Source organism: Ranitomeya variabilis, chromosome 2, assembly GCF_051348905.1.
Source record: "Ranitomeya variabilis isolate aRanVar5 chromosome 2, aRanVar5.hap1, whole genome shotgun sequence".
Taxonomy (NCBI): Eukaryota; Metazoa; Chordata; class Amphibia; order Anura; family Dendrobatidae; genus Ranitomeya; species Ranitomeya variabilis.
In genome coordinates this window covers 284,477,887-284,503,123 of record NC_135233.1, presented here as the reverse complement: position 1 = coordinate 284,503,123, position 25,237 = coordinate 284,477,887, and the positions used below count along the sequence as shown (strand labels likewise).

Sequence of the window (25,237 nt, the reverse complement as noted above, 5' to 3'; positions counted from 1 at the left end):
ATGAGTAATTGTAAGTGAGAACTGCAATACCGCTCTGGCAAAAATTAAGAGACCACTGCAACATTTTCAGTTTGTCAGATTTTACTCTTTACAGGTATATTTTTGAGTAAAATGTAAATTGTTCTTTTATTCTTTAAACTACTGACAACATGTCTCCGAAGTTCCAGGCAATACATTTTGTATTTATTTTCTGAAAATGAGAAATGGTGAAAATAAAAAAAAATGCATTGCTTGTAGACCTCAAATAATGCAAAAAAACAAGTTCATAATCATTTAGAAACAACAATACTAATGTTGTAACTCAGGAAGAGTTCAGAAATCAATGTTTTGTGGAATAACCATGATTTTTAATCACAGCATTCATGCGTCTTGGCATGCTTTCCACCAGTCTTTCACACTGTTTTTAGGTGACCCTATGCCACTCCTAGTACAAAAATTTAAGCAGTTCTTCTTTGTTTGATGGTTTGTGACTATCCATCATCCTCTTGATTACATTCCAGAGGTTTTCAGTGAGGTTCAGGTCTGGAGATTGGGCTGGCCATGACAGGGATTTGATGTGGTGGTCCTTCATCCACACCTTGGTTGACCTAGCTGTATGGCATGGCGCATTGTCCTCCTGGAAAAACCAGTCCTCAGAGTTGGGGAACATTGCCTGAGCAGAAGTAATTAACTGTTTTCCCAGGATAACGTTGCAACTTGATTCATTGATTCATATGTCCTTTGCAAAGAACAACCTGCCCAATTCCAGCCTTACTGAAGCATCCCCAGATCATCACCGATCCTCCACCAAATTTCACAGTGGGTGCAAGACACTGTGGCTTGTACGCCTCTCCAGGTCTCCATCTAACTATCAAATGATCAGGTGTTGATCTGGGGATGCTTCAGCATGGCTGGAATTGGGCAGGTTAATCTTTGCGAAGGACGTATAAATCAAGCCGCATACAATGTTATCCTGGTAAAACAGTTGATTACTTCTGCTCAGGCAAAGTTCCCCAACTCTGAGGACTGTTTTTTCCAGCAGGACAATGCACCATGCCACACATCTAGGTCAACCAAGGTGTGGATGAAAGACCACCACATCAAATCCCTGTCATGGCCAGCCCAATCTCCAGACCTGAACCCCACTGAAAACTTCTGGAAAATAATCAATAGGAAGATGGATATTCACAAGCCATGAAACAAAGAAAAACATTTTTTGTGCCAGGAGTGGCATAAGGTCCCCCAAAAGCAGTGTGAGAGACTGGTAGAAAGCATGCCAAGACGCATGAAAGCTGTGATTAAAAATCACGGTTATTCCACAAAGTATTGATTTCTGAACTCTTCCTGAGTTAAAACATTAGTATTGTTGTTTCTAAATGTTCTCATTTTCAGAAAATAAATACAAAATGTATTGCTTGGAGCTTCGGAGACATGTTGTCAGTAGTTTATAAAATAAAAGAACAATTTACATTTTACTTAAAAAATATACCTATAAAGAGAACAATCAGACAAACTGAAAATTTTGCAGGGGTCTCTTAATATTTGCCAGAGCTGTATACTAAGAGTATAAATATTTTGATGGGAAGAGGAGTGCTTGTTTAAGAAAATAATTAGCTTATGTACTTGAAATTCAGATGCAGAATGAAGCTTTAAAATGGTGCAAAAGAACATAGTTATTCACATAGTGTTATTCACATAGAGTTTGCCGTCTGTTTGCTGCTATTTTTTTCACTGACACATTGTGTTGCATGACACTATTCACGTACCAGACTTTTTTTTGCTTAGTAGTTTCCTACTTTGGTTCATATTTCGGACAGAAATTGGCAATTCAATTAGATAGCTTGGTAAAACAACAAAAAAAATGGGCAGCGCATTGATGTCCAAGTGTCCATTTTTTGTTGACTGGCTTATTAAGAAAGGCTTGGATTCGTAATGTACTAGTTACGCAGGGCATGCTTGCCTACCCATGACTGGCTTTTTTTCTATAGAAACGTTGTGCATATTCTAAATTAGATCAGACTTAGTACACCTTGCCGGGGGTGCGAAGAATAATTTCCTGAGAATTACCCAGAACCATTATATCTGTTTGCATTGTGATCACTGAGGTTTCAGCTATCTCTCTGACATTCGTTAGGAGTCGGCTCTTGATGCTTGTTAATCACACACCAGTGGCAGCTGCCCTCATGCATTCTTCTAATTAACAAGCTTTGATGTCCAGTGGAATAAAATGAATACATAAGGTGGAAATCGATAGCCTGACTGCAGTATCTTTCCTTGAGAAGATGGATTACCCTTCTCCCAGCAAATATAGCAGATACCTTGTCTCTCTTTATTATAGGGCAAGACATAGCAATACAATGTGAAAGATCTGTCTTGTGTTTATTACATCTTCTGTCTTACAATGAAGCATGTAACAGCCAAGATCAAATCTTCTCAATTAGTCCTTATATTGTACCTTCTGCTACTATTGCTGATCCGACAGTAAAAGAAAGCTCGCATTTCTATTTGACGTTTAAAATAGCTCAATTATTAGCAACCATGGGTATTTTTACCATGTGGATTAGAGGTTATTTTTCCATCAAATGAATGTTATTTTCATCTATTTATTTTTATGTAGATATGAAATTCTAATTATTAATGATATTAGTTATAATCAATTACTTATTCATAAGCTTCATTTAACCTAATTCAATATTTGTATTGTAATAGTTGTTATGGCTAATACTATCGCTCCTCGTGCCTCTCATTGTATATGTGGCACTCTACAACTTACACTGAATTACAAAGGTGTCTTCTCCTTCTCACAGTGGTCACCTAAATAGTTTACCCTGTTTGCATGTGTGTGTGTGTGTATATATATATATATATATATATATATATATATATATACATTGCTCAAAAAAATAAGGGGAACGCTTAAACAACACAATGTAACTCCATGTCAGTCAAACGTCTGTGAAATTAGCCTGTCCAGTTATGACGCAACACCGATGTGAATCAATTTCTCCTGCAGAAATGACAGGTGACAGGCAATTAGCATGACAAACCTTTAAATGAGTGGTTCTGCAGGGGGTGATCACAGACCATTTCTCGGTTCTAATCCTTTTTAGCTGTTTTGGTCACTTTTGCATTTTTGTCATTGCTCTCACCTCTAGAGGTACTGTAGCCTGAGGTGGTGTCTACAGTACAACCACAGAACTTACTCAGGTAGTGCAGCTCATCTAGGATGGCACATCAATGCGAACTCTGGCAAGAAGGGTAGCTGTGTCTGTCAGCACAGTATCCAGATCATGGAGCAGATACAGTACCAGGAGACAGGTCAATACACCAGGAGACAAGGAGAGGGCAGTAGGAGGGCAGCAACCTAGCATCAGGGCCGCTACCTACTCCTTTATGCAAAGAGGAAGAAGAGGAGCAGTGCCAGAGCTATGCAAAATGACCATCCAGCAGGCCACTAACATCCCTGTGTCTGTTCAAACTGTCAAAAACAGACTCCATGAGGGTGGTATGAGGGCCTGACATCCACAAGCGGATGTTGTGCTTACAGTCCAACACCGTGCAGGGTGATTGGCATTTTCCAGAGAACACCAAAATTGGCAGATCCAACATTGGCACCCTGGGCTCTTCACAGATGAGTGTAGGTTCACTCTGAGCATGTGACAGAGTCTGGAGATGCCATGGAGAATGTTCTGCTGCCTGCAACATTCTTCAACATGACCGATTTGGCAGTGGGTCAGTAATGGTGCCGGGATGATTTCTTTGGAGGGTCGCACAGCTCTCCTTGTTCTAGCCAGAGGTACCCTGACTGCCATTATGTACCGGGATGAAATACTCATACCCATTGTGAGATCATATGCAGGTGCAGTGGGCCCTGGGTTCCTTCTTTAAGCCTCATGTGGCTGAAGTTTGTCAGCAGTTCCAGCATGATGGAGCCATTGATGCTATGGACTGGCATGCCTGCTCCCCAGACCTGAATCCAATCAAACACATCTGGGACATCATGTCTTGTTCCATCCACCAATGGCATGTTGCACCACAGACTGTCTGGATGTTAACTCATGCTTTAATCCTGGTCTAGGAGGAGATCCCTCAGGAGAACAACATATATATATATATATATATATATATATATATATATATATATATATATACTGTTCAAGATGTTACAATATACATACATATATATAGTAACAATGCTACGCACTTGGGAACCACTTCTATTTAAAAGTCCTGCTGGTTTATTGCAGTCCTCATAAACCACATCAGAGGAAAAACTATGTAAACTAGATGATGGCTTATTTGGACAAGAAAGGCACTGTTTCTGCAAAAACTCTCATACAACTTCTTTCATTTCCATCTGTATCTGCATTATGTTCTACTAAACTTCCAGTAGACAGGTTCATTATAACGGCTATTTATTATTTACTATTTATTTACTTACTATTTATTCACTTATTTATTACTTATTTAATAAAGTGCTACTTAATCAAAGGTTAATTTGAGTGAATAGCTACAGTATGTAATAAATTTACTACTAAATCGCTGTATTAAATAGTTTGGTTTAGAAAACCCATTTTCAAATATTCAGTTCAGAACCCTTAACTTTTCAAAGCTTCTTTCCATCTTGATTCTTCAGGAGTGCACAGCTCCCCTGCCTCTCAGCTTCCTGCTTGGTGGGGAGGAGGAGCAGTCCTGATGATTGACTGTACACACCAGCAGCATGGTAGAGACACCGTCCCAAACACTGCTCTCTCCAAAATCAGAAGCAAAGGCAGTTTTGCCTCTCCAGCAGTGGAGGAACACAAAGACACTGAGGCTAGATGGCTTCAGAGCAACAAATGCAAGTTCTAAAACGAAGAGCTTATAATCGCAGTGCTCCTGGCCTAAGAGAGTGACCGCAGCTATTAGACCATAGAGGTAGCCAGTAACTTAATAAACAAGCAGTAAAGAATTACATTAAAACTACCTCTGTCCTTAAGAACGGAAACAATTTCTATTAAGAGATAAATTGCTTGGATTTACAGGCATTTTTAAATTTTACCAATTTAAGAAGATGAGAAAACTCCTTTGAACCTTTAGATTTCAATAGGAACTGCTTTTATTCCCCTATGGTTGTATCTGTTGTGAAATTGTATACTTGCTGCTGGATATAGTTGGAAGTCCCAGTGGCATTACATTAAGTGATTAGTGTATGATTATAAGGCTACAAAAGATATCGTCCGAGCCTTACTACCCAATTTAACAAAATAATGCCTCTGTATGACAAATATTACTATTTTATTATCCATTGATGCTCACTTATATTATCCAATGCACGATTAACGTAACTATTCATTATATCGGTATTGACTTGGTTCTTTGCAATGTAACAAGAAGCATCATTACTCACTGCAGTAATAAACTCATCTGATTGTGATTCAGGATCATTTTAAGGTAGAGCAATGAATCCCTATAATGTATCAGGGCTTGTAAGTTGAATTTTTGAGGCAGTGAAGCAGATAAAGTATTTTCCCAAATTTCTATCAGTCAAAATAGCAGAAGAATCTAGCACTCTTGCCATCAGTATACACGGTAAATGTTATTCTAAAACTCTTCATTTTTCATTCAATAAACTTCTATGAGTTTCTAGAAGAAACTTTAAGGGCATGTTCACACTTTGCAGATTTTGCTGCGGATTTTTCCGCAGCGGATTTGGAAAAACCGCATTGAAAAACCGCTGCGGTTTTACCTGCGGATTTTCCTGCGGTTTCTTCTGTGGATTCCTCTGCGGGTTTTCAACAGCACTTTCCTATTGGTGCATGTTGAAAACCGCTGCGGAATCCGCAGAAAGAAGTGACATGCTCCTTCTTTTTTTCCGCAGCAATTCCGCGCGGTTTTTAAAGGGATTTTCCGCAAAGTGGGAACAGCGTTTTTTGTTTTCCATAGGGTAACATTGTACTGTACCCTGCATGGAAAACTGCTGCGGATCCGCAGCGGCAAATCCGCTGCGGATCCGCAGCAAAAAACGCAAAGTGTGAACATAGCCTAAATAAGAATTAAAACTTATCAAGCACTGAATTAGAAACATGTACAGTGTTAGTATGGTAGTTTTAGGGTCTAAGACCACTGTAGCACTGTATACAGGGATATACTATGCAATCTCTGAAACTACACATGGGCGCAGGAGGTAAGGGGGCTCACTTCCACCTCCAAAGCAGCAAGAAACTTTTCTCACAGATACAGATAGATTATTATGCACTATTAGATTGTAAAGGGCCCATATAGAGGCCCTTTTTTCGTATGTGTCTGCCCTAACTGTATATTTACTTTAAAAGGCATTTTGGGGGCTACAGTTGTTAGGGCTAGCAGAACGCACCGAGTAAATATAGATGTTTATTATTGGTGCGTTCGCAGCCCGGGGTCCACCGTGCAGGAGGAACCTGCTGCTAGTGAATGGTGGCACTATTTGGTGGTATACGCGAGCTCTGTTACTTCACAGAGTCGCCGTAAAAGGAAATCACTGTGCCCTGTTAGACTCACAGGAGCACAGGCTAACTGCCGAACTGATAGCAGACAGTGGTCATGCAAACATACAATCTCCTCACCGGAGGTGCCGGTATTCTAAGGGCTTATTTCAGCCAGGTCCCTGAATACATACATAACCACACTGGCGCAAAGTACATAACTTAGATTGATACTAGCGCATGGCCATGCGGTCATGCGAACCTTTTATAGCTGCAGCAAGTACAGGACCAACCCAGAAGGACCAATGGGAGGCTGCCACAGAAGTTGAGCACCTTCAGGACCTTCCTGGAGGACCAATGGGATTTGCTGCAGTATCTAAGCATGTGACCCTTGATCTCCAACGAGAGATCTTGCCCTGGGCATGCTCAGAAGGGCAAAAGCAGGACTTAGTCCCAAAAGCGTCTGCTCGCCGCTGCCCAGTACTGGCTACTATGGCAGAAGCTGGAAAGGCAGCAGTAACCCTTTGCACAGAGTCAGACTGAGCGAGACGCTGGGACCGACGTCTCTGCTGAGCAGGCTCCACTGCGGCAGGAGAAGAATGGGAGACCGCAGCGGAGATGGCTCAAGATTCCCCTTGTGCAGAGGCGGGAACTCGACCCCTAACAACAGTCTCCCTTAAACAGTAGCTGCATCATTCTTCGCAAATAAAACATAACACAAAACACATGGTAAGATGGTGGTCACTTACTGTAGTGTTCGTGATATTGTATTTCTCCACTGCATTGTGCTTAATGCAGAACATGTTTCAAATAGGAAGGTGATTGCTTGGGGCTCACTGCAGCACACTGATTCTATGTGAGGTATAAAGATTAGTGATGAGTGAGTGTACTCGTTGCTGGGATCACCTCCGAGTATTTGTTAGTGTTCGGACATATAGTTTTCATCACCTCAGCTGAATGATTTACAGCTACTAGCCAGGCTGAGTACATGTGGGGGTTGCCTGGTTGCTAGGGAATCCTCACATGTAATCAATCTTGCTAGTAGCTGTAAATCATACAGCTGCCAGGATGAAAACTAAATCTCCAAGCAGTCATAAATACTCGGAGGTCACCCTAGCGTGCTCAGGATGATCCGAGCAACGAGTACACTCCCTCATCACTAATAAAGATCTTTTTGCATTCGACGATTATTGGGTAAAAAAAAATAATTAGACTGAATAAATAATGCCAACATTGTTGGGAAATGAAGCAATCATTAGAGCAAACACCATTAATAAAAATATGCTATTATGGTTGCATATAAATGCATGTCTCTCGAACAGTAACAACTCGCTATTTTGTCAACTTCAGTTTTTCAAATGTAATTTTATGTGTGAAAGTGATTTGTCTAAGTGGTTTGCAAGAAAAGTGGGGGTTACAATACTGGAGCTGAATGCAAAAGTTGTAGAGCTCTAAGTACGGCGCTTAACTTTTTTTACTTTTTGTAATATTTTTATGTTTTTTTTTAAATTGGTTAATGAATATCAGGATGGGTGGTTTCCTTCTGTGCACAGTATGCCAAATGTATACACAACTAGAGCAGAGATTCCATGGTCAATAATGCTGTGGCAGATATGAACGTGTTGGCAATTACCCAGGGCCCCATGCTCTTTCGAGTCCCCAGGGTTTACTACAAAAACTACATTGATAATAGCATAATCAATGTAGTTTCTGGTGTTAAAACTTCTTCAGGACCTTTGGTGACATCATGGTTATGGGACCATGATGTCAAAACAAGTCATGTAAGAAGCAGGAGTCTAAATGAACTGAAGAAGACAAAACAGACAAGTAAGTTGTCTTTGATATAGTATGTAATAAACGTATACCTTTTTATACTATTCTGGATATGTACTCCATTTTTTTGGGTATGATGAAAACCATAACATTACTCCAATAAAATTTGAATCAGTTTTTGCCACTGAGTATTTTGCTGTGTATTTTCTGCGCCAAAATTGCACAGAATCCCATGGTTATGTACTCTTAAAGTGGGTGTAAATGTTATTAGCCATTCAGCCAACCATTAATCTTACTAAACTCACTATTCACTATTCAGCATGCATGTGTTCTGATTGGTAAGAGGGAAGTAGCCCACCGCTAGAAAACTTCGGTGGTGGCTTATTTATCATTTTTAAAATTCACTATTAACTTAAAACAAACTAATGTCAGCCTAACATTTTATACACATTAAATAAATGATTTTCGCTTTGCAATTAAAGAAATATGTTCTCTTTCTGTATTTGCAGTGATTACAGGTATGTGGCAGCAGCTCTAGCGGTTATGAGGAACGTCACTCAACAGATCAACGAGAGGAAGAGGAGACTGGAGAATATCGACAAGATTGCACAGTGGCAAGCTTCAGTCCTGGACTGGGAGGTTAGCAAGAACATTTTCTAAGGTTATCTGAGAAATTAAAAGTCAAATAAGCCGAAATGATATTGGGAGCGCTTAAAAGTTTGCCAATTGTTCCAATTAGGGTAATATTTATTTCCCTCTCTACCGCCATGTAAGCTTACCCAACTTATATCTCACTCTTTTGTCTGTAATTCTCTCTTTCCCTTTGGCTCTTCTGTTCACTCAAATAATCTCTTCTTTCTTTTTATCCTTTTCCTTTATTTTATTTTTTTATTATTTTTTTTTAGTAAAGGTGTAATCACTCAGCAACCATGTTATAGCAAATCCTGGTCTGAGATCACATTCCACAATGATTACATTTAGCAGAGATAACGACTTGATAATCTTGTATTTCTGCACTGCACAGGATTAAAGGGAACCTGTCACCTGAATTTGGCGGGACCGGTTTTGGGTCATATGGGCAGGGTTTTCGGGTGTTTGATTCACCCTTTCCTTACCCGCTGGCTGCATGCTGGCCGCAATATTGGATTGAAGTTCATTCTCTGTCCTCCGGAGTACACGCCCGAAAACACCCGAAAACCCCGCCCATATGACCCAAAACCGGTCCCGCCAAATTCAGGTGACAGGTTCCCTTTAAGGTTACAGCAGGAATCATTCACGCAGTAATATCACAGTGGTGGGATAGATGGTAAGCAACCTGCGTTGTCAAACAGGACCCATCATCCAAGGATATTTTGGCTTAGGAATAACTCAAGAAAAATGTCACAATGCGCACAGCGACATCACAGTGCGGGAGAAAAACCAGAGCTAATGTCATGCATAAAGTACTCAATGATGGCATTTTATACAGGAATAATGCAGTGAAGTAACAGCACGTGAATAATACAGAATCAGATTCACACAAATCGGAGCGGGATCAGAATGCAGTGCATGGACTGGCCAACATCTCTCCCGCCGGCCAGTCCAAACCCTGCATTCCGATCCCCTCCAATTTATAAGGACGTCTTACTTTGTCCTAAAGCAGATTAATGCATGCAAATTATGGGGCTCCATAGGAGAACGTGAAATTGAGCTACATATCATACTGCTACCCCATTTTGAGTTAAAGAAATATTCCTGTCTCCAAGATCCTATCCCAATATGTAGTAGGTGTAATAATATTAATAATAGCAAATACCTACAATTAGAAATGTAGTATAGTTTTTCTGATTTTCTGTGTCTCTTTCCTCATGTGCAGGCATTGCTGTAGACTAATGAAACCTAATTATAATATAGAAAACTATAAAATGATGAAATGTGTATATGAATACACTCAGTGTCTATTGAGCTATTAAAGGAGTATTCTAAAGTTTGAAAATCATGACCTACCTGTGGGATAAGGAATAACTTCCCAATCTCTGATGGACTGATAGCTGAGAACCCCTCTGATCCGAGAACTGGAGCTATGAAGACCCCTGTGTGAATCGACCTGTGGTCAATCATGCCCAATGCCGCTCTATTCACTCTTAATGGGACTGTAAGGTTCTAGCAGGAACGCGGGATGCAGTGACGGGACGCAGGCAGAGCAAGGGTTAACAGGTTTATTTACAGGGGAATACTCTAGGCAGGGAGGTGTAGGGTTAAACAGTGGATAAAACAGAATAAGTGGCAAAGGATATGGTGAGGTAAAGAATAGCGTTTCAGAAAAAGGCAGTTCATTAGCACTTGTGTCAGGAAGTCCTTAAGCTGCAACTCCCCCTGCAAACTCAATAACGCCGGCAACGGCTGGCGCGGTGTCCTTTCCAGGAAAACACTGTGGAACGATGGTCCGTCTTCTGGTGGCAGTGGTCGATCCCTGGTGCCTTCCACTGCCTCTTGTCCATATACTGTTGTGGCTAATAGAGGTACGGGCCACACACCTGTACGAGCCCAACCGTGGCTCCTTAACTGTCTTAACTGGTGTGGTCAGATAACAAGGGTTAGGGCAACTATTCTGTGTCCACATCAAGGCGCAAGTGTCAATTCTGCATGTGGTCTCTCTTGGGCAGCGCGCGTGCTGTACTCATGGTCACGTAGTGTACAGCACCTGGTTCTCTCTGGCGGTCACTGAACATACACCGCACATCCCGCTCTCCCAGGTCCCCGCTGTTGGCAGCGGGTGACACTGAGCTGCTTGGCGCTAATGCTTCCGGCCGGAGCACTCCTCTCTGTGACTGCTGTGACATCCGGCTCGGCTCCGCTCTGTGTGCATGGCTCTGCACACCTCTGTTCTGCACAGCTCTGCTCCACACGGCTTTGCTCTGCATGGCTCTGCTCTGTACTGCTCTGCTCCGCTCTGCATGTCTCTCTCTGCAGAACAATGTCCCAGACCTCTTGTTCAACTGCAGCACAACCCGTTGCAGCGCCTGTACTCTGTCTCAGGATGGGGAGCGGAGTGCGCTGCTCACTCGACTGCGCGCTGCTCTGCCCTGGCGCCAAACTCCCTCCAGGGCGCTTTTTCCTTTTATCCCTCTGCTGCTGCGCATCCTTTTTTGGCTCTCATCACCTCCTCCTGTCAGCAGGAAGCCCCGTCTCACTCATCCTTCCCTCCAGCAGCAGGGGAAGGTCCGCCTCTCTAAGGCTTCCCCCCGGAGACAGAGTATGCAGCCCCTTCAGTTCTGGACCCAGCGTCTATCTCCTTACAGGACCACCGCAGATAGCCGAGCATGCTTTCAGCTGATCTTCAGCACTCCCATAAGAATGAATGGGGCGGCAGTGAGTGTGATTGACTAGCGCTCCATTCACACAGGGCTCCTCAGAGCACTTATTTTGTGGATTGGTGGTGGTGCCAGCATTCCCATAATTGGGAAGTTATCCCGTATTCCAAAAATAGGTGGTTATTTACAAACCTGAGAATACATCTTTTAAGCAGTGTCCTCGCATGTTGTAGCTCACCAGAATTCCTCAGTCAAACCCATGTCTTTACATCTATTCCTCTCTCATTGTACATATGGTTTTACATCAGAATTAAGAAGCCTCTTGCACTTGCTTCACTGCCCCCTATAGTGTTAGGTAAAGCTCTGTCTATCCCCTTCCCCTTCTCTTACTCTCTTCTCAGTCCTGTATTTCACTTTTTCATCATTTTCTTCTGCTCCTTCTACCATTCATTTATTGTCTCTGGGTATGTTGTCTTCTCCTTGCTAACGTTCTTCTTGGTTTCTAGACTTCTCATTAGTCTATGTCTTTATCTCTCTACACATTTACAACGCTTTTCTTTTACTACATGAAAATTTATTACCCATTTTCTTTCTTGCTTTCCGTTTTTATTGCAAGAAATCAAAGTAATTTAATTCATTAGCGTGTCTAATTAAATTGCTTACAAATTAATTATGCCTTAGATTTTTAAACATTTATTGCAGAAATTTACCATACTGTATTCTCATAGGAAAACGGTTCTTCCAAAATACTTTTTTTTTGTATAATAGAAACTTTTGGGCTTTATGTACTCTATATGCAATTACTGCGATGTGAGTAATTTGCTTTTGGATGTTATTGTCTTGGCCTGCATGGATCCTGTAGGAATAAAGTAAATGACTTCATGAGTCAGGCACATATCATGATACAGTGTTCACCTATTCTCTATCTGTATTGTTCAAAAAAATTGTGGGCAGCACGGTTGCTCAGTGGTTAGCACTGCAGCCTTGCAACGCTGGGGTCCTGGGCTCAAATCCCACCAAGGACAACATCTGCAAGGAGTTTGTATGTTCTCCCCGTTTGCGTAGGTTACCACTCACACTCCAAAGACATACAGATTGGCAATGTAGATTGTGAGCTCCAATGGGGCATTGATGTTGATGTCTGTGAAGCACTGCGTTATATGTTGGAGCTATATAAGTAATCATAATAAATAAACTAAGAATACAGATATATATATTTTAAAGGTATTAGTTTTGTGTAGTGAACATTTGTGATGATGGTAGTTGGATATCTGCTGAAGCCTTGGAGCTGTCTGACCGATACGTTTGCCTTTGTTAATTTAGACATCATTATTGGAAAGGCTTCTTCACAGTTAAAGTGCACCTGTCGGTTAAGATATTTTTTCAAAATAAGCTGTCATGTGTGTGTACATGAGAAATACCGGTAATACCTTTTCTTGGTATTATATTACTCGTATCATGCTTTTTTTTTTTACCAGATTTCGCCTATGCAGACTTTATTTCTAAATTCCAGTTCTCTCTGAGCTAGTGTTTGGAGACTAGCTGCTATGAGGTCTTCCCTATACTGTGCATAGATACAGAGGTATTTCTGCTTTATATACCGGTGTGTGTGTGTGTGTGTGTGTGTGTATATATATATATTATATATATATATATATATATATATATATATATATATATATATATATATATAATATAGTATATTATAAGAATAAATACACTAGCGCCCCAAAAATGATTTAAGGATGAAGTCGCAAAAACAGATATACAGATTTGTGTGAAAGAACTGTGAAAGAAGCTACAAAAGTAAATAAAGAGAATCTGTTGCGATAAAAACTCAATAAAGAATATAGGTTTATAGGTTTTTTTAAAAATATTTTTCTTACATTATTATGCCCCCATACATTCATATACGACTTTTGGAGTCATTTCAACATTTTAATACATTTTTATTATTGCTGATTTCCCTTTTAACTGGGGCTGATCTATTAGGTCCAGTTACAGGGCTAATTCACCTTCCTCAGTCTACTGCTGAGCTGATCTGGGTCTGCAAAGACCCAGCGGTCCATGCTACCTCCCGGAAGCTTGCAAACACGTGATTACAGGGATGGGAAGAAGAGACAATATATAACATGCTCCTTCAGTTCTACCTTCTCTGTGGTTGAGTCCGACCATCTTTGACAGCTAGTTCCCTCTCCCCCAGTTTTACAATCACCACACAGCTTCCTACTGTGCTAAAACATTGTTCCAGAGTTATATGTGAACCAGCCTGACATTTTAAGTTATGGGGCGGTAGGCAAGCAGTTGAAGGAGTTGCCCAATTTCCCCTTTGTTTTACTTCACAGGTAAGATCTATTAAAAAAATTACAACATTGACAAAAATTAGCTTAATTAACCCCTTGCCCATCCAGGGCTGCTTCTCTGTCGAAGTCTTTGCATCATGGCTACAGGATGTGACCATTGTAGACAATCACTGAGCTATCTGTGCATCACTGCTGTGCCCAGTGATTGGCATCAGCTGGTCGTACTGTAGTCGATATGTAGGAAGCTGGGGCCAGGGCTCCTGTCATGGCCGACAGTAAACCCTGTATCACCCCCTCGCCCCCTCCCAGCACAAGATCATGTTTTCATCTCTTAGTACCTTGGTGCTGCTTCTCTATGTCATCTGGGATCTCCCGGCACGAGAGTGTATCCACTAAAGATGGCTCCGCAATTAACGCCGTAACTTCTTTACTTAACACAGCATTATAAAGGGCCCAGTCAATCATAACAATTGGCAACGCTTTCCCTAGCCTATTCTCTCTGCCGCTAAGCCTGTCTCCTGGACAGTTCATTTCCTCTGGTCCCTCAGTGTCATCAATGCACAGAATTCCTGCTTCTCGTGGGGGTATTCTCTACCATTTCAACCCAGTCCTTAGAATAGCGGTCCACGCAAAAATCTGCCACATCTTGGATACCTTGCTACTGTTCTGCTTAGCCTTCTTCCCATTGCACTTCAGTCCCACTTATACTGCACCGCTATCTCTGGTGTCGCTGTGCTTCGTTCTGTACTCTGGCCCCCTGAATACTGACTGCTGGGTTCACTCTTCTGACAAATGTTGCGGGGCACGGTGTTGCCCTGGGCTAGCCAGCCCTGTGTTTCACACGAGTGCCCCGGCCCCAATTGCCTAAACTCGGGAAAACCTCACTACTTATCCCATCATGTCCCTCCTACAGTTAACTATTACTATCCCACTAATAATGCCCCCATCTAGTGGCCAACTTAGGGTACTACTCCCCCTAGCACTTTATGTAATGAATGGCCCGGGGAACTCACTTTCCCTATCAACAATAATGGTGTAACCAATAATATATATATATATATGTACACAGAGTAATACACTTGTACGTGTAGCAGTACCAGAAAATACAGTGTGATAATACACCAGATAGTGTAGCAGTATCACATAAAATAAAACATCTTGAAGGATCAATATCATACCCCCTACAGATATGTCACCACTGCAGACAATCATTGGACTCAGCAGGGATGCCCAGGTAGCTAAACGATTGGCTGCAATGGTCACATGCTATAGTCATGATGTCACCGCTGCAGCCTTGCCAACAAAGACAGCAGCGGAGATGCTGCTCTGGAGCAGCAGGGGGTAAGCAGACAACCTCTTTATTAATGATGGGGGGGTTTGGCCACCATTTTTAGCTATTGAGGCAGAATTCACAGAAGTAATTTATTTCATTCTCATTCTTGTCCACATCTCTAAGAATATATATCTTATTAATGGAGGTTATTAAAAGCAAAGGTTACAAGGTTACTATGTGAACCAATGTGGAATAATTTTCCCCTTGGAAGACCCTGGTATCTCCAGCCTTGTGTACATGACGTGTTCCCGGCTGCATCTGTTATCTGACTGAGCCAGTCCCCTCTAAATAAGGAGTCACAGCTGTGTGCTTCATTGCTCCCCGAATAATCCTCTGCGGAGCTGATAGGGAGCAAAGACCGGCAGCTGAGAGACCCGGAGATCCTAATTGAAACCAAATTGAATACTCTGCTGCAGAGACAAGTGCAAGTAGCGTATGTTATTAGCTGCCTTGTCTCAGGGTGATTATATTAACACCATGTTGTTTTGGCAGCAGTTTGCTATTCCTGATATCTATGTTGCTTAAGTGCTATTTTTATAGATGTGTGTGCACTTGGTAATCTCTCTTGCATTAACACTATAGGTGCGTTGATATGATTGTATTTTGGCCAAGTTTACGATATATCTTCTGGAAGAGGTCTACATAAAAAAATTTTCAGAAATTGACATGAATCCAGAAGGAAATGTTTTCCTGCCTTCCTCTGATGGGATCTGTCGTCAATACTTGGACAGTTAACACACAGTGTGATATACCATTGTGTCTATAAGGAAATAGTATGTCCCAAAGTATCTCTGCAAGTACCAAAATCAACAATTAGTCAGCAAAGGTCTACCATCGCGGAGTTGATCCGCTATTTCCAGCAGCAAAAAGGTTAACTGGTTTTGTGCATAATAGAAGAACTGCCTACATAGCTGTCAACTCGAATGCTTTCATGTGTGTTCAGATTCTCCAGTAAGGCATTGAAACTCACATTTAAAAGCCCTTTTTTCATGCCTTCTCACATCAAACGCTGGGCTGAAAACCGTGCATCGTGCCGCTAAGATGCTGTTCTGGAGACAGGGCCAGCTTGATCAGCAAATCTCTTGAGGAAAATAAAGTCAGAGACTACAACAGGGATTTCAAACAACAGAAAGCATCAAAAAAGGGAGCCTGGTAAAAAAAAAAGAAAAGAAGAAAAAAAAAGACGTTGCTTTTGCTTTCCCTCCCGTCTGATCTCCCCCTCGCCTGCAGTGCTAATCAGTCTGTGAGTCCCTAATTAGAACACAGCGATGCCACTCACTAAATCAGGAATTACTGCACCCACTCCACAAGTAAATAACTCCTTTCATACAATGTGGCTGAACAGTGTTATTAGCAATCGAAATTTTTTAATGGCTTAGTTCTTTGTATTTACCAAGCTGTTACTTCCGAGGCGTTGATGCAACCACGTCTAGGGTGGGATTTTACCATCAGAGGGCGAACATGGTGACAGCACAAAAAATGCAGTACACATTTGTAGTGCTTGCGTTACTACAATCATATTGTTACTGGAAACGTACTGTGAAATATTCTTCATATGTAAATATTGTAATTAATAAATCACTTAAGTCATTAACTTAGTAATGAATATTGGCAGTGATCGATGTGCATGTGCATATATAAAATTGCAACTACAGGGTGGGCCATTTATATGGATACACCTAAACAAAATGGGAATGGTTGGTGATATCAACTTCCTGTTTGTGGCACATTAGTATATGGGAGGGGAAAACCTTTTCAAGATGGGTGGTGACCATGGCGGCCATTTTGGATCTAATTTTTTTTTTCAATGGGAAGAGGGTCATGTGACACATCAAACTGATTGAGATTGACTGATTTCACAAGAAAAACAATGGTGTGCTTGGTTTTAACGTAACTTTATTCTTTCATGAGTTATTTACAAGTTTATGACCATTTATAAAATGAGTCCAAAGTGCTGCCCATTGTGTTGGATTGTCAATGCAACCCTCTTCCTCAATCTTGACACACTGATAGCAACACCGCAGAAGAAATGCTACCACGGGATTCCATTATCTGTTGTTTCAGATGCTGCACATCTCGTATCTTCACAGCCTTGGCCATTTCCTTCCGATGACCCCAAAGATAAAAGTCTAAGGGGGTCAGATCGGGAGACATTGGTGGCTATTCAACTGGCCCACAATGACTAATCCACTTTCCAGGAAACTGTTCAAGTAGGAATGCTCGGACCTGACACCCATAATGCGGTGGTGCACCATCTTGGGTGCCAAGTCTGAGCATTCCTACATGAACAGTTTCCTGGAAAGTGGATTGGTCATCGTGGGCCAGTTGAATGGCCACCAAGGTCTCCTGATCTGACCCCATTAGACTTTTATCTTTGGGGTCATCTGAAGGCAATTGTCTATGCTGTGAAGATGCGAGATATGCAGCATCTGAAACAACGGATACTGGAAGCCTGCACTAGCATTTCTTCTGTGGTGTTGTCAAGAGTGGGAGAAGAGGGTTGCATTGACAATCCAAAACAATGGGCAGCACTTTGAACACATTTTATAAGTGGTCATAAACTTGCAAAAAACTCATGAAAGAATAAAATGGCCGACTTCAAAATGGCCGCCATGGTCACCACCCATCTTGAAAAGTTGTTCCCCTCCCATATACTAATGTGCCACAAACAGGAAGTTGATATCACCAACCATTCCCATTTTATTTAGGTGTATCCATATAAATGGCCCACCCTGTACTTTTGTGTCAGGCTTTTATGTAGTAGGACAGTCAGAAGCACCAAAACACTATATTTGGTACTAGAAAGTTTTATTGGATTTGGACAAGATTGGTTAAAACATTGTTCCTAGCCAAAAGGACAAGAGTCCAGCTTGCAAACTTAAAGGGAATATGTCAGTAGGATCAACCCTCCTAAGCCTTCTACATGGACATGTAGGTCATAGGACGCTGAATAAAATGAAACCTTGATATCTGCGATCTGATGTCTTATTCCAGAGAAATCCAAATCTTTCTTACATGTTAATAAGCTGCTAAGATCTATGGCTTGGACGTATGGTAGATCTATCTAAGAATATGCCCCCTAGAACTGGTTTTAAATGAAAGGGAGGTATTACTGGTGTAAGATATGTCCTAAGTGACAGACTGGTCTTAAAATCACACACTGCTATGCACCGAGTTCAGAACTGACACAGCAAACCAGAAGTGAACTTTGTTTCATTACAAACCTTTGCAGCACCATTTGTCTTACCATAGTGTTGACAGTTCTGTTGCAGAGCTGTGCCTGATTATAACCAACACAGTACAGCAGAGTTGACACATGTCTCATTGCAAACACTCATGCATTGGGGTCGATTCTGCTGTACTCCCCTCCCCCCACATTGGTTGCCTTTGAGATAGAAGTTAAATCAATGTGAACTTTGTCTCATTGCTGTTTAGCTCTGGTGGACTGTGTTAACCCTGCTGTACTGTATTAGCTCTTCTGTTCTGTATTAGCTTGGCTATTCTCTGTTAGCTCTGCTGTGCTAGTGCTGATCTCACTGTAGAGCTGTGTGTCAGCTTGAGAGCAAAGCATGAGAGCAAAGTGTCAGTCATTACATGTCTCATAATGGTAATGCCCCCCTTTCATTTAAAATAAGCTCTGGAGTCAGATTGTTGGAGAGATCTATGTCCGGCCCATAGGTCTTAACAGTTTATTTGCGTAAAAAAACATGAATTTCTCTGAAATAATACATCAGATTGCAGATATTAAGGTATCATTTTATTCAGCTTCCAATAACCTATATGTTCATATAGATGGCTTAGGAGGGTTGATCCTACTGACAGATTCACTCTAAATCTCTTCAGTTTGTTGTAGTGAGGATATGATAAGAGGGACTAAAATTGTTGGGGGCATTTTTTTATATAATAGACTAAGAGAACTTTTTCTCAAGACTGTTGTTTCCTTCAGTACTTTGCATGAGAGTTAAAAATCTGCTCTGTGCTCTAGCTTTGATCTGTAGTAGATTTCTGCTATAATTTATGCCACTTTCTAATGATTGGCCATGCCCCTTTCACTAAGGCTGCCCACTTCTTGAAAAATTGCAGAGCTGGCGTAAAAATGCCAAACAGTCATAAAACAGTTCTAAACTATCAAAACAGTTGTATAACTGTCATAAAACCTTCTGGTATAAGACAGGTGATTTTGTACAGTCTGTCTGTTTGTGTGCAATGTACGTTAATAAATTATTGCATATTATAAAAAAATCTGTCTTTACTTATTAAGTAAAAGAGAGAGAACAATTGATTTGATCATTGAAGGGGTTTCCTACGCTAGGCAATCACGGTTTGTTTGTTTTTAAAGGAAGCTCCTTCTTGGGACCCCAAAAATCAGCTATAACATTTTGGTGACCCAAGAGGAAATGTTTACCTCCCAGTAGCTCCCTTCACGGTTCTATTGCCACTCATGGACTGATTTTGTAATGCTCACATCCTCGAGTGTGGAAAATTGTCTTTGTAGTAGATATCCAGTCTGCTAATAAATGAGGATCAGGGGTGTAGCAATGGGAAGCTTAACCGGGCCATGTTCCCTGAATACTAGGTTCCCTTTGGTTGGTTCTCCATCAAGTCACTTTCCTTGTAGTCAAGGTATCTAGATACAGGGCTAGGACAAAAAACTGTACCATTTCTTGGGTGAGAGAAAGCCCTTGATATAGATAACCAGCCTATTTATTTAATGCAATAATATTGGTGTCTTCTGATAAATTATATTATAGACTGTAAGGTGGCAACTAATCTGTTATCGGAACCAGATAACCAGTGCAAAATGTATAGAAACAATAGATGATGATTTTAATGATTATCTGATAATTAACTTTTTTGCTCTATTTTTGTTCTTTGGGTTTCTTTTATTTTTCAGCCTATTGGCATAAATGTGAAGATACACAGTCACCCATAATACCAGAATTTAATATTCAAACATTCCATGTAATACGTCCCACAGCATAGAATAACATTAATGTTGCAAAAAATATAGAAAAGTATTCATCAGTTTAGAGCCCAATGTTTTCATACTTGTCTTTACATAAATTGTAATGGTTTATGCCTAGAAATTGTACTGTGTCTTTCATGAAGTGTATCTGTGTTTCATAGGGTGATGATATTCTGGACAGAAGTTCAGAACTTATCTACACCGGAGAGATGCAATGGATTTACCAGCCATATGGACGCCAGCAACAGAGAGTGTTCTTCCTGTTCGACCACCAGTTGGTTCTATGTAAAAAGGTAAATGTATCATCATAACAGATTTAGCATGATGTTATGACCATTAGTTGAAAAATGACTATGACTAAGGGCCCATTCAGATGTCAGTCTTTCACATACAAGTTCTATTCGTGTTTGTCCCAGAATCAACTATGGGGCAGCTGACATGTCCATTGTTGTTGTACCAAAAGTCAAAGACATAGACATGTCTGGTCAAACTCTGGAATGCAAGTATGCACGTCTCTAAAGGATCAGACAGAACTCAGATATCATCTATGTACCATCCATGTGCTGTCCAACTTTCAAGATTGATGGGTAGGAGAAGCTTAAGAAAACTTCTCATACACACGTAAAACCTGATTAAAATCTCATGGCAATAATTCATACATCAACCAAAGATGGATGATAATCTGATTAAAAAAGCAGATGAAAATCGGTTATTTTGCTGCATATTAGAAAAATTACTGAAGTCTGAATGAGGCCTTATTGCTTTCAGAAAATATTATTATTGCATTATAATGAATATTATGGCACACAGTAGCAGACATATTACGCTCCACTGTATGACGTTTTATCCAAATGTTTCTCATTTACCTAAAATTGTATAATAGCAGTTATTCCTCTATGATAACAAACATCCTATCATGGCTGGTACTATGGCCACTGTTCCCATAGTGAACAGTAGCTGTTAGTGATATGTGGTCAGAAAGGCTCATGTAAACATCAATTTAACATTTTCCAAGATTTAAGAAAATGGGAGGTTTCAAAAATATGATATAAGCAGTTTTGACCATGGAGATAAATTTAGGGTATATGAATTTTTTTAATTAAAATCCTTTAATATGATAATATTTTCCCCACTAAATTAGATTTTTATCCTTTCTCATATAACAGGAGCCTTGACCATTTAACAGCATACGGTTTTAACATATGGGCAAAAACTGAATTTCAGTTTAGGTAGAAACATAGCGCTCCTAGAGAGACGCTGCCAGACTCTTATGATGATGGCTTATTTCACTTTGAGGCTATGGTCACAAGAGTGTATATTCTCTCCTCCTAGAGAATCGATTATGGTATTGATACGCTAATCATATTCTGATCCAAGTTTGATCAAAGTGTTATCTTAGTGTGATTTGATTCTCTTGAATGAAAGAATTGTAACACAGGTGAATAAAAAATGGGGAACAAAATTTATCCATCTTCTCCATTCTGTCAATCCGCGGAAATCAGACTGCACGCATGTTTTCTGCGCACCCATAGACTTTAATGGCTGAGTGATTTCCAATTTCGGAATGAAATTGCAGCATGTTGAGATTTTTTTCATAGACAGATTCGGTCAGTGAAAAAAATAATGGTAGTCAACACTGACCCATTAAAAAACATTGATCCGAGTACAATTTGATAAAAATCATTAATCGTATAGTACTCGTCCAATAACTACAATGATGTGAGCGAGTCCTGAACAAAAGGATTGGTCATCCAAAATCTGACATCAGTTTGGAAGCCCCCATACACATTGCCGTGGACTGTCAGTTGAACCTGCCGATATTGGCTGATGTTAGTCTATTGTGTAAGGGGACTTTAAGGCTTAACTTTTCATTTTAAAGATACTAAATGTATTCTTTAGAACACCCTTAAAGACTACAACTGAAAGGTTAACAGGTTAAAACACGATCAATATTAGTGTGCCGGCAATTATCAGATGAGAGTCCTCATGGTTGCCACCATGACTCCCTAATGTGATGTTGCGATAGATATGAGCCCCATTAATTGCACCTACAGTACTTAGAGCCTGAGCGATTTGTCATTTAAAACCTAATCGTAACCTTGCAATCATACAAAAGATGTCCGTCTCTCAGAGCTGTTACTTGTAACACCAGAACTTCAAGTACATAAGCGCTCATTCAAACCTTCAATTTTTCATGCACAAGTTCCTAGTACATCCTTTGGGAATGTGCACACCTCTGTGTATTTTCGCAGATCGAGGGGTCCATACCAAAGGACAGAGACTTTAGATTTTGATCCAAGTCATGGGTCAAACTCGCCAATGCAAGTCTATGGGTCTGTGAAAATATCATACATCACTAATTTTTCATCTGTGTGCTATTTAATAAAAAATTATTAAACTCTAATGGCAAAAATAGACACGCTGATGAAAATCTGATCTAGAACACTGATTGCCATTTTTTTGTGCACAATAAAGATCCCCGACTTCTGCACAAGACCTTAGAGATGTTAGCTGAGGAGATTGGCATGGAAGCTTACATCACAGACATTCCACTAAGTTGGATAAGAATTTGTGGCTTGCAGTTTTCCAACTACAGTCAAACACATCCTAAGCTTTAGTATGCAGGGTCATAACTAGAATCCTATGTGCCCTAGGGCATATACTGAATAGGTCGCTATCATTGACTTGTTGCTTAGATGTGGGCCTCAGTGCTATTCTTCAAATGCATAAAAATATGTTCCCAAATAATACTTTCATAAAAGGAAAAAGCAGATGACCTGCACTGCTGTTGTACTTCCAATCAAGGAGTCAGAATCTAGAGAAAGTATGAACAGTGAGGTTTATTCTAAATGCATTTCGAAGTATTACAACGTCTTCGGGAGAACCACAGAGATTGTGCACAGCATCAAATAACAGTCTCACTGTGAAAATTAAAAAATAAGGGTATTTAAGACTGTTATTTGCTTCTGTATGGAGCATCTGTGGATCCCCTGAAGAAGTTGTAATGCTTTGAAACGCATAAAGTAAACTGCACTGTTAATACTTTTGTTTGATTCTGATTACTTCATCGAATGTACACCATCAGCGCCCCTGACAATGGGTGGCATGTTCCTTGGATGCTTGATGCTAGCTAGTGATGAGCGAGTATATTCGTTGCTCTGGTTTTCCCGAGCACACTCGAGTGGTCTCCGAGTATTTGTTAGTGCTTGGAGATTTCATTTTTGTCAACGGCAGCTGCATGATTTACAGCTGCTAGCCAGCTTGAGTACATGTGGGGGTTGCCTGTTTGTTAGGGAATTCCCTCATGTATTCAGCCTGTCTAGCAGCCACAAATCATGCAGCTACGGCAACGAAAACTAAATCTCCAAACACTAACAAATACTCGGAGACCACCCGAGTGTGCGCGAGAAAACCCGAGCAACGAGTATACTCGCTCATCACTAGTGCTAGCATTATCATTAGTGGGCCACCTTTTCCTACCAGCCCAGTCATAATGCTGATGGTAAGGTGTATACTTGATATGTTTTGTGTCATTTTACTTGGCACTATTTGGTTTATGCAGATGTTTTTCTTCTCTATGGCTGCTCTTTTTTACTGGGGTGTTCTTCAACTCCTACTAGTAAATATCTGCATCTTTAGTCCTGAGTACTGGGCAAAGATGACTTCTTAGTTTGATATCTTTGTTGCTCCTTGCTTTCCCAGCTGGAAGTCATTTAGCCACCTTGCTATCTCACAAACCTTCTGCACTGTGCCTGGCAGCCTCTAAAGCAGCAGACGCTTTTTCACAAGATGGTTTCTTGCTTGTATTTGGATGTCATCCAAAAAAATGCAGCTTTTACTTTTCTAACCTTCCTAACAGAAAGGGTTTTCCTCTCTTTATTTATTTTCTTTACTGGACAGTGAGAACTTTGCTTTCAAGAATATTTTAAGGTCTAAAGGGTAACGTTTCTCCTTGTGGAGAGTGACATATCGGCCCTGGCATGTCACTGTAAGGAGGCTTATTCGCTGGGCAATGCTCCTCTGTTGGAAACAGTGATCCTATAAGCTGACCCTCTAATGAGCATTGCAATATGACTTAGGATCAGTGCCGATGTCACCACCTGGTGGACCCGGACAAGTGTCAGGGCCCTGACCATCGGGAACATCATCACGCTATGGAACTCGTGAGATAGGGGGGCCCAGTGCTATACCCCATCGTACTTTAAACTGTTTGAAATACTTAGGATATGTGCACAGGGAAAAATCTGCATGGAAAATGCTTCAGATTCAAAAAAAGGACTATGTCAATTCTTTTTGCAGATCTGCTGCGTTTCTGCACCCATTCCATAATAGAAGTCTGTAGGGGTAAAAAAAAGGAAGAAATCCTCACAAAAATCTGCAACTTGTGCACATACCAAAAAATGTTCAGATTCTGACCTGCGTTTTCTGCCAAGAAATGCAGAATCTGCACAGAAAATTCCAGAGTCAAATCTGCAACGTGTGCATATAGCCTTATCTCTCCCTGTTCCTCTGCAGCTCCGGTCTCTTCCATGTCTTCTGACTCTGTGATGTCTCAGAACAGAGGGCGCGATGACGTCACTACAGGGCGCCCTCTGCGCTGAGCAGTGCAGAGGGTCAGAAGATGCTGAGGAGACCAGAGCTGCATCCAGCAAGGAACGAAGAGAGGGTAAGTATTTGATTATTTTTTTTTCATGTATGAAGCATTATATGGGGCCCATTCTGTATGAAGCATTATATGGCGACCATTCTGTATAGAACATTATATGGGGCATTGTGGCCCATTTGGTATAAATTATTATATATTATGTATAAAGCATTATATGGGACCCATTCTGTATGGAGCATTATATTGGGCCCATTATTCTGTATGGAGCATGATATGGGGTCCATTATTCTATATGGAACATTATATGGGGCCCATTCTTTATGGCGCATGATACGAGGCCCATTATTTAGTATAGAGCAATACATGGGGTCCATTTTCTGTATGGAGCATTGTCAGGGGTCCACTATTCTGTATGGAGTGCTATATGGGGCCCATTATTCTGTATGGAGCAATATTATACTGAGGAATTGTGGACGAAATGTGTGCCGGACCAGAGAGATTCAGGACTCATTCACCTTTATACACGTATTCTAGTAAGTGG

General features: G+C 40.8%; 1 protein-coding gene across 2 annotated transcripts in view; it reads left to right on the top strand.

Moving 5' to 3' along the window:
- The window catches only part of ARHGEF9 (Cdc42 guanine nucleotide exchange factor 9), a 423,137-nt gene that overhangs the window by 369,842 nt on the left and 28,058 nt on the right, over window positions 1-25,237 (top strand). For both annotated transcript variants that reach the window (XM_077285097.1, XM_077285099.1), the window contains 2 exons: window positions 8,705-8,834; window positions 20,252-20,383. In XM_077285097.1, the coding sequence (XP_077141212.1) occupies window positions 8,705-8,834; window positions 20,252-20,383 (262 nt within the window). The remainder of the gene's footprint in view (window positions 1-8,704; window positions 8,835-20,251; window positions 20,384-25,237) is intronic.